The 13696-nt window shown below is 39.0% G+C and overlaps 1 protein-coding gene across 1 annotated transcript in view; it reads right to left on the minus strand.

The window, feature by feature from the left end:
- Positions 1–396: 396 nt before the first annotated feature.
- ADAM23 (ADAM metallopeptidase domain 23) overlaps positions 397–13696 on the minus strand; it is a 61823-nt gene continuing 48523 nt past the window's right edge. Inside the window, exons 20-21 of the mRNA XM_045560257.1 lie at positions 8363–8453; positions 397–1340 (exon numbers count right to left, since the gene is read on the minus strand). Of these exons, the coding sequence (XP_045416213.1) occupies positions 1292–1340; positions 8363–8453 (140 nt within the window). The 3' untranslated portion in view covers positions 397–1291. The remainder of the gene's footprint in view (positions 1341–8362; positions 8454–13696) is intronic.

Consider the following 13696-nt stretch of genomic DNA (forward strand, 5'->3'; position numbering starts at 1 on the left):
TTAAAGACAGGGAAAGAAAACTGACAAAACCGAAAATTAAAATCATGAGCTTGGCACTTTTGTGATTACTTTGAAAGGGTGTCTTACTTTCATACATTATATACATACGTTTATAATGGCATCAAAAAATTTCAGAGACTTGTCAGTACATACACTTGCATTTACATAATTTTTGTATTCTGATATGGGTTATTTTGTTGTTTGTGTCCCCCCCCCACCCCGACCCTTTGTCTATTTTTGGTTTCAAGCATACCAACTTTAAATTGCACCTATTTCGTGCCCAAACTCCCTGCATCTGTGGCTACGTCTGTCTTTTTAAGCAAGCCCAGTCATCATTGTACAGCATGTGACAAGAAAGAAGGACAGAGACAAAGCAAGAGAGAAAAGAAACAAAAATGATGGGGAGCGAACGATAAAATAAATTTACAGAGAACCTTTACAGGAAAAATATTTCAATACAGACAAGTGAAAATGATGTGTCAAAATCTCTTATTTCCATATTTACATTGGTAAAAGAAATATACAATAGCATCAGTGTTCAAATTCCAGCTCCCATTTCCAAAGGATGCTTGGTCCAGGAGAAAAACAACAGGGAAAAGGAGTCAATGGAAGCATGGTCCATGGAGACCCGCCATGGCCTGGTCTCGATCGGGGGAGTGGGGGCTCAAGGGGTGGGCGGGGGGCTTAGGGCATGGGGGGTAGGGAGGCATTTAAGTGAAGAGGCCCAGGCAGCTTCTGCGTGTTCATCTGTCATCTTCACCTTAGGGACTCCACTTCAGGTTTTGCTGAGAATTGGCTTGCTAGCTTGTTGTTGTATATATGCCATGCAGTTTTTACCCTTTCAAAAATTAGATCTTCATGCCACTGGAGTTTGTCATTGGTGGTAAAGAGAAAAAAATCATGCCAAATCATTTAGAAGATATTAAGTGCCAGCAGGCTGAGGGAAAATAAATCATTTGCTATTTTTTAATGGTTCTTTTATTGCACTTAATTTTTTTTTGTTGTTCCTTCTTCCTTTAGTCAGAAAAAAAAAGATTCTGAAACAGTTCTTTTTATATAACATGGTCTTTTGTTCCCCTTTATTGACAGGTGGTGGGAGGGGTTCTTTGAAATTATTTCCAAAAGGGATAGCTTTCTTTTACACCATCCCTGTCACCCCGACTTTAGCTCTGTAGTCATTACCACCCAAGGTTCTTGTTTACACGCTTAACAGTTCTGGCAGCACTGCTGCGAGTATGTCATACCCAGAGCCCAGCAGTGCAAGGCGGTGCTCATCCAGTGCCGCTGTGGTTCAGATGGCGCCTTGCTGGGTAGGATCGAACCGCCTCTTCTTGACATTTCTTCCAGAGTGCGTCAAAAGAAGATGCAAGCAGAGGGGGGAAAATCCACAATATTAATCAGATGATGATGAGAGAAAGGTGATGAGAATGACAATAATGCTAGTTCCAGAGCAAAGTAATCAACTTACACAGAGGCAGCCTCCAGAATAACTTGAAAGGGAAATTGAGCAGCTAACGCTTTCGAACGTCTCCACAACACCCCCAACTAGAGGTCTGCTGTCCTTTCGTGAAGACCAAAGAAGGTTCAAGTTGTTCATTTTAAATCACAGGAAGACTCCACGGCCCAATTTGTCTCTTATTTCAGAAGTACATGACATTGCTAATGCACTGGATGAAAATTATTATGGGGAGGCCTCTTCCACAAAGGGGGCTGTTGGGAGAAGTAAGGAAAACTGAAGGGCTTGTGGCTACCTCTCCCGGGGCCTCTAGAGTTTGGGATCAGTGGATTGGCCTTTGCCAAGGTGGCAAAAAAGCCCTGCTCTCCTCAGTTATCTTGCTGCCTTGGGTGTATGAGCGCTTACTCCACCATGGAACGAGCATTTTCCATATCTAGCAAGTTGTAAAACAGAGTGCACAGTAAGACGGTACACTCAAAGGAGAATGGACACAGGCGCGGGTTAGTTAAGCAAATGCAGCATTGAGTTTAGTTGAAAATAAGCAAGTTCAAATGCCTTGTTCACAGTGTCCAGTCTCCTAAAAAGTGGTTCCTAGGTTTGAAAAGAAAAAAGAAAGAACCAGCAAGACACTACAAGGCAACAACAAAAGTTGGTTGCAACCTCCCCATAGTCTGGCTTCATGTGGGGCACCAAGCAGGGGGCTCATGCATTTAGTCTGCATACTGGGCGGGTGCAACGCTGCTGCCACCGGGGCGTCATGCAACACTGGAGACAAGGAGTCCCCAGACCCCTCCTTCCCCTGCCCACTCACTCGGGGCCAGCTGGATACCCTTACAGGCCCGAAGTACCAAAAAGATTACGATCAAGTCCTCCTCCCCCATAAGTAATTCAAAATAAAAACAATATCAAAGCTCAAAATAGGTATAAATGCCTCCTGCAAAATTCTTATTTTTCACAAGATGACCTCTTTGATCCTTCTCTTTTGAAATATCAAACATAAAACTCTTTAAAGTAAACTTCTCTTTTCTTTTTTAAAGTTTTCATGAAAACGTCTTCATGAATGTCCTATGCGTGTGGTCCATTGGCCCAGCAGGTAATCCCCTGGTGCAAATACTATTTGTAGCAGTGCTATTTCCCTTTCTTCACCATTCCCACCTCGCCCTCTTTAAAGGCAACATTCCTGAGGGCAGGCACAGCTGATGCTGCCTAGGAAATAGAGGTGTGACCAAAGGGATGTCTCCCATAATGTATCTTCTACCAAGTTCGTCTGCCATGGAGAAGAGGATCTGCACCTGCTCGTACCCCTGAAGGCGGAGGCTTAAGGAGCCACGCTTGCCCTTGTGCGTCAGAGTTGAGAAACAGAGGCCCCTGACCTTGTGAAATGGCCCTGAAGCACCAGGGGCCAAACCTCGTTAGCTACGTATTGCTGGAACTCAAGAGAAATGTTAGACTAACGTCTCCTCAATTAATCCAAATACAGAGGAAAGAGCAAACCAAGCTAGCTCCACGTCTGTAAATGACTACACTGCCCACATCTAAATTCCTTCAAATGCAGGGAACGTCAGGTAAACAGCCATGTCCAAGGTCATAATAGCAATGTGGTTCATTTTTAGAGATACGAAATTCCATTTCAGCCTGGCACACAGGCGACCCCCGGTGTCCAAAAGCTTGTACTCCTTTTAAAAGTTGGTTTTTAAAGCTTAGGTTGCATTTTTATAGAAACGATATTCTACAGGATTACTGGGTTCCCAGGTCAGACCAGAGGGCTGAACCACCCTGTAGAACCATCTTTCCCGCGGAAATGGACTGTGCACACCAACAGGTGATTCCAGGACCTTAGCTTGTCCGCTGACGTCCCAGCGGGGGGAGGGTGAGCTACAGTGCACGGGAGGGGGGCTTGGCGATGAGAGGGACGCTCCTGCACATGTGGACTGCGAGGGCTCCTCGCGTACAAATTGTAAAACCACTAAGGGGCACTGTATGTTGAGAAAAGCTTGCCCTGAATTTTCTGTATGAAATAATTTTTGTTCAATTTTAATGTGAAAGTACAACTATTGCGGGTGGGTCTTTGCTGCTTTCCTTCCACAATCGTTGTCTCTGAATATGCTCTGTTCACTAGGATTCTGAAGGCAACTAACTTTCTCATCAGAACCTGTAAGGTTTTTCTGGATCATTGTACAATACCAACGGAATCCATAAACCTTACATTGACAGTTTTCATCAATTTTTACTACTTCTGAAAAATCTGGACTTTCACCTACAATGTATATTACACAATATACATCTATACAAAATTAAAACAAAACTCTTCAGGTAACAATAAGCATCTCAGAGCTAGAAAGCCTTTAGATCTTCTTTCAAGGGTATATGTTTACCTAGTGCTATCACGTTCTTAGCATTCTATGCTGAGTCACCACCACGCCCACTAAGAATGCCTCACCGAGCCTTAGGCTCCTGGGCCGCCTTAGACTGAGCTCACTTCCCTGGGGGGCTAAGTCAGGGGAATGCACTGCATCTTCCTGGCCAGCCTAGCATCACTGCCACCTGCTAAGGTCGGAATGAGAAGTGCCTAACCTAGGAGTCCCAGGCGTTAAGGGAATCAGGCTCCTTATTTTGCACTGGGACATGGTCATGGAATGCAAGCAAGCAGCAGTCTGGTTATCTTCCTCATGGACAGACTAGCTAAAGTGGATTCCATTTCCCAATTCTGTAAAAATCAAAAGCAAAAAAATCCAGACATTTACTCTTTTGAGAAACTCTAATTAGCAATACCACATTCCTTTCAAATTTCATCCAACTTGACACTCAAACAATTTAGTTAACTTTCCTGGTAATAATCTAGATATAGTCCTTTAAATTTCATTTATGTGAGTCCGTGAGCAGTCTTTTCTTTAGCATGGCCAACAAAATGGAACATAGGCCACACAGAATCTCTTAGATCCAAACTCAAGCTCAGTATGAAATTGTAACCCAAGTAACTTCTCAGAGAGAAGAAACCACATATGATAATTATACAAGTTTATTAAATTAACACCATTAGTATCAGGAGTAGCTATGCCAGGCCAGTATGGTCACTATTGGTGGTGGTGGAAACCCACTTTGCCACTGAATCTCATGGAGAGAGCAAGTAGTGGGATAGGAGGGCGTGGTAACCAGGTTCCGTAGACCGAGACAGTATAATTTGTTTGGAAGAGCTCAATATTCATCCCGGAATCCTTTTGATTTGAACTGTCAACAAACTATCACTGTTACCTTCATGTTCTTTTCCTACCATCATCTGGAATTTCTCTTTTCCTATCACCATCACCTACCAATGTGCATGTAAATGACCACCCTGCCCACATTTAAATTCCTATATTCAAATTTAGGGAAGGTCAAATAAACAGCCACATCCAAGGTGACAAGGGCAATCCTGTTCATTTTTAAATAGAGATATGAAATTCTCTCTTCATGTACTTTTCACCTTTCCTAAGCTTTAGGGAAGATCCTACTAAAATGATTCCTCATGGACTTGATTTTCTCCAATGTCCAGGAAAACCAACAGCTCTACCTGTCTGATCAAGCAGTGCTATCATTCAACATTGGGTAAGTGTCACGAGTCCCCATGAATCAACCAGGACAGAGGTTTGCAATCCTCTGCACCACAGTTCATAACTTTATTCTGTGTGTGCCAGTGATGGGGAGGAAAAGGAGGATGGGGTGAATGGAAATAAATGCAGACGTGGGGAGAAGTTGGACAAATTGGTGTGCCATGTGCCTTCACTTTTCACAGGATTTCTCAGAGAAAATCCTAAGACCCTAAACACCTGGAAATCCACAGGCTAAATCATTCCCTTAGTAGCCTCATACTCCTGGAGTATGAGATTAACCAATGTTACTAAGGTACACCCACTGCATTACCCAATATGTCAGAGTATGTTAAAAAACAGTCCACCAAATAAAACATATTTTTTAATTTTCAAGAATTCCACAACCTTGGTTACAGAAGTCTTGTTTACATTAACCAAAGGTTTCTGACTCCACTATTTCACCAAAAACAAGTTGGTAATCTAAATTTGTATTATTTTTAGGTTACAATAATTTTGATAAATCTTCATTATCACTTTACACATACAAACGTGCATATATTCACACATGCACACGCATACATATTCATGCTTTTTACCACCTGCTTCAGAGAAAACATGATTTAAGTAAAGAATCATAAAGAATGCTACACAATGTCAAGGCTCAGGGCGTAGCTGTATTTCTCATTTATACCTGAGCAGGTCATGTATGGTACAATACTTCTTCCATGTCTAAACTACTCAGAGTATTACATCTAAAGAGATGTGACTTTAGGAAAAACCAATATTTTGCCTGAGTAGTTAATATATTTTCCTTTAATCTAAAAGTTTATGTGTCCCCAAATTCTTCAGGTTACTTTACCAACTTTTAGTAATAAAAATTTGATATCAGGAGGATTTCTCAATAGCGATATTTAGAGCAATCCTTTTTACAAACTATTTTCAATTTCTGATTCTAAAGGAATCTCTCTTTTTAAATTTACATTGAAATCAATGAAACACTCAACAGCTTTCCAGTTGAACTGACAAATAATACTTCCAAATTATCTCTAGATTAATAGTCTCCAAAACTGCCCAAGTGGTGGGAAACCTAATAAACGTCACATCATTCGGCACTGAAAGCCTTTTACTACAAGGTAGAAGTAGTTATTTAAAGCTTAATATAAGCCACATAGCTACTATTAAAATCTAAAGCGAACTAAGATCCTCCTGTAGCAACTTCTCCAAATTTAAACTCCTAAAGTTATATGTTCTAGAATTATTCTTAGTGTTCACTTTTTCTTCGCTTCAGTGCATAAAACACTTCACCTTATTGTGTGCCTTTCTACAAAGGTTTCCCTTAAAGTGATTATTAGAGTCCCAGGGCATGGGAAGGGGCTGGGACTTAGCTCAGCAGTAAGGTCCCTACCCAGTAACCTCCAGGCGGCAGTCAGCAAAGGCTCTTTCTCAACTCACTAAGTGACGACTGATCCCCGACCTTTTGTTTTCTGCTCTTCTGACGATGAGACATCTCTCTCAGATATAAATAATCTGAACAGAGCTTAATCCACTTATATACACAGTGATAAAGGCTTTTCCATTTTTCCCCAAAGAAACATGCAATTCAAGCTGTGAGCTAGGCCAGGCCACTGTTTTGTGGTCCTGCTACAGAATAGTGTGTTCTTATCTCCAAAAGTTGAGATGGTAAATTGGCATTGCATATGGCTGGATGGCAAAGACGCAGAGCAGACTGTTTTCCAGGCCTTTAGACTGAGATTTCTTAATGCCATGGAAGCATAAGCCTGGGCATGAGTCAAATTTATTTTTCTTGAGCCGTATTTATGAAAAAATTCAAGGGAGCATTATAAAATAATAACGGAGTATGGCATTACTATAACGTACTATGAGTTTTTATAGTAGTGAGACACCAAGAAAAGTTTTTGTTTGAATTAAGCCAGCCCATACAAAAATATATTTTTATTAGATGCTACATGAGTGACTCACTCCCTGAGCAATGTCTTGTTAATACCAAGACAAAAAATTCAAATGTGAGTTGCTCATTTTATGTGTGTGCTTTTGAAAACACACCGATGGCCAAAACTATTCCACTAAATAAGTCCAAATTTATAAATATCCAAGTTAAAAATAAGTACCATTTGGTAATACCTTTCTAAAGTTAAAGTCACTCAAAAAAACGTAGGCTTACTTATTAAATGTAAATATGACAGCAAATTAGCAGAAAATGCTGAATTTATTTAAACAATCTGTTAGTTTGTTTTTCTTTTATAATCAACTTCCAATCATGTTTTAGCTGGCTGAAATATATTGAAGCCAATATTCCAAATATAAAATAGAATAAAGTTCATAATTAAGGCAATTATTCAGATAGTTCAGGAGAAAAGCTTCCTGCACTGAGTAACCAGATAGAGGCAAAGCGGGTTTTGAATTTGGGTAAAGGTCTTATTTCCCACTTAACTTTGTTTCTCTAGATCTGGTTGAAACTTAATTTATCAGAGGGAATATTTAGCACAGGAGGGCTTACCTACAAATCTAAATCTTCAAGTCACTATAGCATGCAAAGGTATAAAAAGTGACTATCCAATGATTCTGGAGTATAAGGCATCCAAACTGGATAAATAGGTTTAAAATTTTACCATAATTAAAGTTTATTTGTGACTGTCTGGTGTGTCTATTTAACAATCTTGGTTGAGTGATCAACGTTCAACCCAAACTAAAAGGCCACTATGAAGACACAGCAGGGCCTACCAGTCATGTCCACAGTTAGCCATCAATTAGAAAATATTAAGTGTCAAGGCCATAGATTTCAAATTCTAATTTGAAACCAATTCAGCTGATTAGGAAATTAATGCAAATATTTTTAAAATCTGTTTTCATAAAATGAAGCTTTTCAAACCACAAAGCTACATATGTTATGTGTGAAAAAAACAGATAATGACCATGTGGTTACTTAGGTGGTGAAATTTCAAAATATCAGTGGAATAGAAATCAGTTTTAAACTGATACAGGGAATTTACATTCATTTATTTCCAACTATGTATAAATAAGGGTATCTCGGAACGCTTGCTCCTATAGGCTGGAATGTCTGCTATTGAAGAACTTCTACTTCGTTCTCCTTAAAAATGAGTGTATGTAAATTCCTTCTACATTTCCCATTTGCCCAAAGATGACATTTGAGGGTTCATGTTTCCTCTTTTCTAACTCATTTCTGAAGAAAAAGATTTGCTTTTGCAGTTTGATTGTTAAAGACTAACATCTTGTAGCAGGAACTCAAAACTTGGTTATGTAAGCAGAAAAGAGAAGTGCCAGAGCCACCGAGAAGAACACATGCGGCATTGCTTACTTAAATCCCCAGCCTGTGCCCCCAAGGACAATAGCTGCTACCAGGATGGCACCAGCGATGGAGCCTATTATGAGATTGGTGGCACTAGGACCTGTGACAAAGGATCACGGGAGAAAGTCATATGAACCGACCACTTTTGTTACCACAAGGGAAAGGCAGTTAAGCGGTTTCAGGCAGTAATACCCTGCGTAAAAGATGGCTCAGTATGTAAATCGCCTTATTTACTTAGCTTAATTGTACTTTTAGATGCTGTGCTTAGCGACTGCTTGGATTTATAAGCCTGTAAATCTACAGTTTCTGCACCTCTGACAATTAAGTTCCATTAATTCACCTTTAGTGAAATTTGAAACAAATAGGCCCCATTTGCTGCTGTTGCACGTCTTTCTTCTCTTCCCCTCCCCAGTGTCATGAATCAGACAAGTAAAAGCACATAAAGAACATGACTGCCATAGAATGAGCTCAATCTGACTGACAAATGAGGCATGAAGAGAAGGAAAAACATTCTCCTAAAGTGCTCTTCCAAGCAGCACATAAAGTTGTTTGAATGCTAACTTTTTTATTCTTCGCTTGGAGACAGTTAAAATTTCGAAGTCAGAAGGAGGTCACCAATAAAGATCTGACTTTGAAGGCTTGCTCTCAAAGATATATTTCTTCATGATTCTTACAGTGTTAAACACCAAAATGGGGTTCTGAAGGCAAGATATAAAGGAAGCATTAAATCCATTTTGATAATTTTGGGGAAATGGAAAAAAGACTCCTTAGATTCAATTGATAAAAACCTTTATATTCCTATTTATCGCTAAGAGAATTTTGCAGCTTGGAGATATATAATATAAAAAAAGAAGGGAGTTGAAGGACAGCAAGAAAGAGAACACAAGGTGGCGTTTCTGTCAGCTGTTGAGTAAGAGCCGATCCATATCATTTTATAGTAACTCCTCTCCTTACTTCAGCACTGTTAAATCTAAGCAATGTTAAATTTAGTATAAGAATTATTTTAAATATCACATCCTTCAGGATGCTAATATGCAGGTACAGTGCCTCCTAACAACAAAATACTTTTAGTCCTAATTATACATTCCTATTCCAGAAATCATAAGACCAATTTTGCTAGTTTCTCTGAAATCCTCGAGTTTCTTGTATATATTCATTTCTGCGTAAAAAATTCTCTTTTCTGCTCACATCAGTGCCCTCAACTGTGTACATAAATGGATGCCACTTTGGGCAGCACTAAAATTGTATGCATGACATGTTTTTCCTCAGAGACCACCCAGGGCTCGGTAGCAGGTGCAGGACCACTGCAGTCTCGAGGATGCGGGGGTCTCTGCCAGCTCTGGGCTTGTCACATGCTTTTAGGATTAACACCCAAGGTTCTGTAGAACATGAATCTCAATTGCCTTTAGAGATACACCAATAATAAAAAAATAATAATGAGAGCAACAAAAGCAGTTTATCTACTGTGTATCGAGCACTTACTACTATGTGCCAGCCATAGTTCTGAGCACTTGACATATAGTATCTCATTCGATGCTCGCAAAAACCATATGAGGTAGGAACTATGACTATCCCTGTTTAATTGATGAGGAAACAGAGGCTTCTAGAAGTTAATAAGTGATGGAGGCAAGATCTGAAAACAGATTTGTTAGACTCTAAAAATGTTTGCTATAAATCAAGGGTTAGCAAACTGCAGTCTACGGGCCAAATCTGGGCCCACTGTTTGTTTTTGCAAAAGAATTTTACTGGAACACAGCCATACTCACTCATTTACATATTCTGTATGGCTCAGCAGCTGTAAACTGCTTAGCTGTAAACAATGATGTTTTTTCATGCTAAGACAGCATTGTGGAGAGGTTGTGACAGACATCCTACAGCCTAAAAGCCAAAACTGTTTACCATCTGGCCCTTTCCAGAAGGCTTGCGAATCCCTGCTCTAATGAAACTTTATTCCATTTACATGTATTTCCTCCCACATTTCAATAGAGAATCAAATTCTGAAACACATATATTTACAAACAAAAATATTTATATAACCATGTACATATTCTACGCTTTAGATATAATTTGCACTTTGCTAGTGTCAGAAAATATAGGCTGGAATTAGAATCTATACATAATCCATGAGAAATGATTCCTGATTGATAATTATAAACTAAGGAGTAGAAATTTTAAAAATTAAAACAAAAACTCTGTCCATGGAACCCTTAGTGACTAAATGAACATTCCACTATCAGTTAAACTAGGAAGTGTTAAAACAATCTATAGTGTACTATATGAATTATATTTTTAAAAAACTACTCCTTGAGCAATTATGGCAAAATTTAGAATTTGAAGGAAAAAAAATCAGTACGCTAACACATAAAAATAGCTCAGAAACCAAAAATAATAAATCTATTTTTAGAAAAAAAAATATATACACTTACATAGACTTACCTGTCACAACCAGAAATAGCCACACAAACCAAGAACACCGGAAATGATGAGTGACAATGAATGCTGGTAACAATGACTATGTTTTACCACAAAGGCCTTTTTGATTTTGCCTACCTCTAAAACTCAACGGAAGGGTTATTAAAATTCATCCCTTCAATTAGTACATTTCAAGACACCAACGTTACAGCCAATAAATAATGTAAAACATGTATTTGGGATAATTTTTAGAAAACTGCTGTTCTTCAAGGAGGAATTTCACCTAAATGTATGTATAGAATTGCCCCCAGAAAAGGAATATTCCTCCTGTATATAATCTCAACAGACCCAATGTGAAATTTCAAAGGACAAAGTTCTTGTGTCTAAACATGTCTCTGTTATATTCTTTATTTTCTAACCCATAAGGAGAAATAAAATCTCTTTCCTAGTATTTCCAGCTTCCTCTGTGCTGACTAGCTTCACAGTCCATACTGATTGGACATGAGTTGGAAGATCCAAGTCTGGCAGAAGTCCTTAAATCCAGGGAAGAAAGGGTTCACGTCATGTTCGTCACAGTATGTGACCTATGGACCTGATCCCCTCTTAGTACTATTTTGGTGCCAGGTCCCCCAATTCCAGGATGTAAGAAGAGCATCTGTTTGTTCCAACTAATGGGACTAAGGATGAATACGTCTGATATCGTTAACATGCCCATGACTTGGGCTGGCTGAGTAAAGGATATCTGGTGATTCCTTAAGATACTAGTAATTCATTCCTGAGCAGCCTGAAGTGTGACCACCACCACCACAGTAAAGAGAAGAGGCAGTGTGTGAAGGGCCATTTCTGTCATTCATACATAATCTCGTTGTGATTCGACAGAGAGGAAAAACTTACGGTAATCTTTTAGTCCACAGGTTAGCAATCTCACGAAGCAGTATCCTGTGAAGAACTGACAGCTATTCTTTTTTTTTTTTTTTGAGACACAGTCTCACTCTGTTGCCTGGGCTAGAGTGAGTGCCATGGCGTCAGCCTAGCTCACAGCAACCTCAAACTCCTGGGCTCAAGCGATCCTCCTGCCTCAGCCTCCCGAGTAGCTGGGACTACAGGCATGCACCACCATGCCCGGCTAATTTTTTCTATATATATATATATATATATATATATATATATATATATATATATATATGTTTTTAGCTGTCTGTATAATTTCTTTTCTATTTTTAGTAGAGACGGGGTCTCGCTCTTGCTCAGGCTGGTCTCGAACTCCTGAGCTCAAACAATCCGCCCGCCTCGGCCTCCCAGAGTGCTAGGATTACAGGCGTGAGCCACCGCGCCCGGCCCTGACAGCTATTCTGACGGTGTGGTCCAAGTACAGAGAAACCTAAACAAAGGCACCAGGAGGGCTGCATTTCTGTGAGAGCTTAAGGGTAATTGACACAAGATACATTTTCTTATACACTGGCTACCTTTAAGACAGACCCATCAGGTAATCTGCAGTTATTTGCTTAAGGTTAGGCAGGTTTAGATTAAATATCTTTTCATTCTTAATGCTCCTTGCTTCCAAATATTTACGTAAACTTTGATTTTGAGTATTAACCTATTTTATAAGAAAAAATAAAGGCAGTATCCTAAATATCTTTTTTAAAAAAAATTATGCTGAAGCCTCCTATATCATTCTAAATAAATGGAGAAAATATTAGCGGCTATCATTCTTATTAACTTTAAAAGGTGTTACAACTGTTGATAATTTCTAGTTGTGTATGTAGATTTATTTAACTGATGAAGATTAAATTTATTATAAAAATCCTATGAAAACACTCACATAAAAGCATTTCTGCCCATAAATGGTTTTTTTAAAAAGCCTATATTTTAAAATCACTTTTACAAAGTGGAGGAGCAGTAGAAGTTTTGGAACTGTTGCGTTAATTGCGAAGTTCTCATAAGCACCCCCAACATTATTTTATGCCCCACATTGTTCCAGACAGGAGAAGGTTCGACATGACACGAGAAAAACCACAAGACACAAACACATCCAAATCACGCCACAAGTTGCACTACCACAGGAAACATGGTCAATGGGACAAAACACAGAGGGGTCAAGTACAAGCGTCACCTCACACACCAGGCACCACAGAGAAACACTCTTAACTCACAAAGATGCTTACTCTATTCCCCACCCTGTGCCTCCAAAAATCACCCCCAGGGCCAGAATGGTGCCGGCCACGGCACCTATTAGCCTGCTTGTGGCCATATTCACTGTGCGGAGGGAAAATGGAGATTTTTTAACACAGGAAATTACACACTAATTTCACTAACATACAAAATAATATACTCAGGAAATGCTTTGAAAGTCGGTTAAATATTGAAATTGTTGCTTTAAGAATTGAAATTAAGATTAATATACATACTGAAGATATTTAAGGATAATTTTGAATTTACCTTCATACTCCATACATCCCACTTTTAAACATAATCTCCTATGTTTTAAACACAGATATAATTCAATTTGAGTTATAATTCCTACCAGGTGTGAGGTAAAATGAAAATATAATTTAAATTATGTAACAGTGAATCAGTAGTTTCATTACAAAAGTAATAAACCATTAGTATATTTTTTACAACATTCTCAAACCGTAAAATATGCCTAAGGAGCTAGACCTTTTCAAAATTCAGAGTATACCATTCAGTTTTGTGAACATCCTTAGAAATTCAAAACAGAGTATCTTTAAGTTAAATGCATCTTTTACTTGGGAAGTTATTGAAAAGTATATTTCAGATAACTCTGCAATGTCTGGGATTCTGTCAGAGTATTTGGACACTAAGTTTTTTGTTTATAAATGATGCACTGACACAAAGTTGGGGTCTTTAGAAAGTGTATTAATTGCTTCAGATCCCCAAGTGGTAGATTACTAAAGAGTGAGACTCTCAATA

Source organism: Lemur catta, chromosome 8 (assembly GCF_020740605.2).
Source record: "Lemur catta isolate mLemCat1 chromosome 8, mLemCat1.pri, whole genome shotgun sequence".
NCBI lineage: Eukaryota > Metazoa > Chordata > Mammalia > Primates > Lemuridae > Lemur > Lemur catta.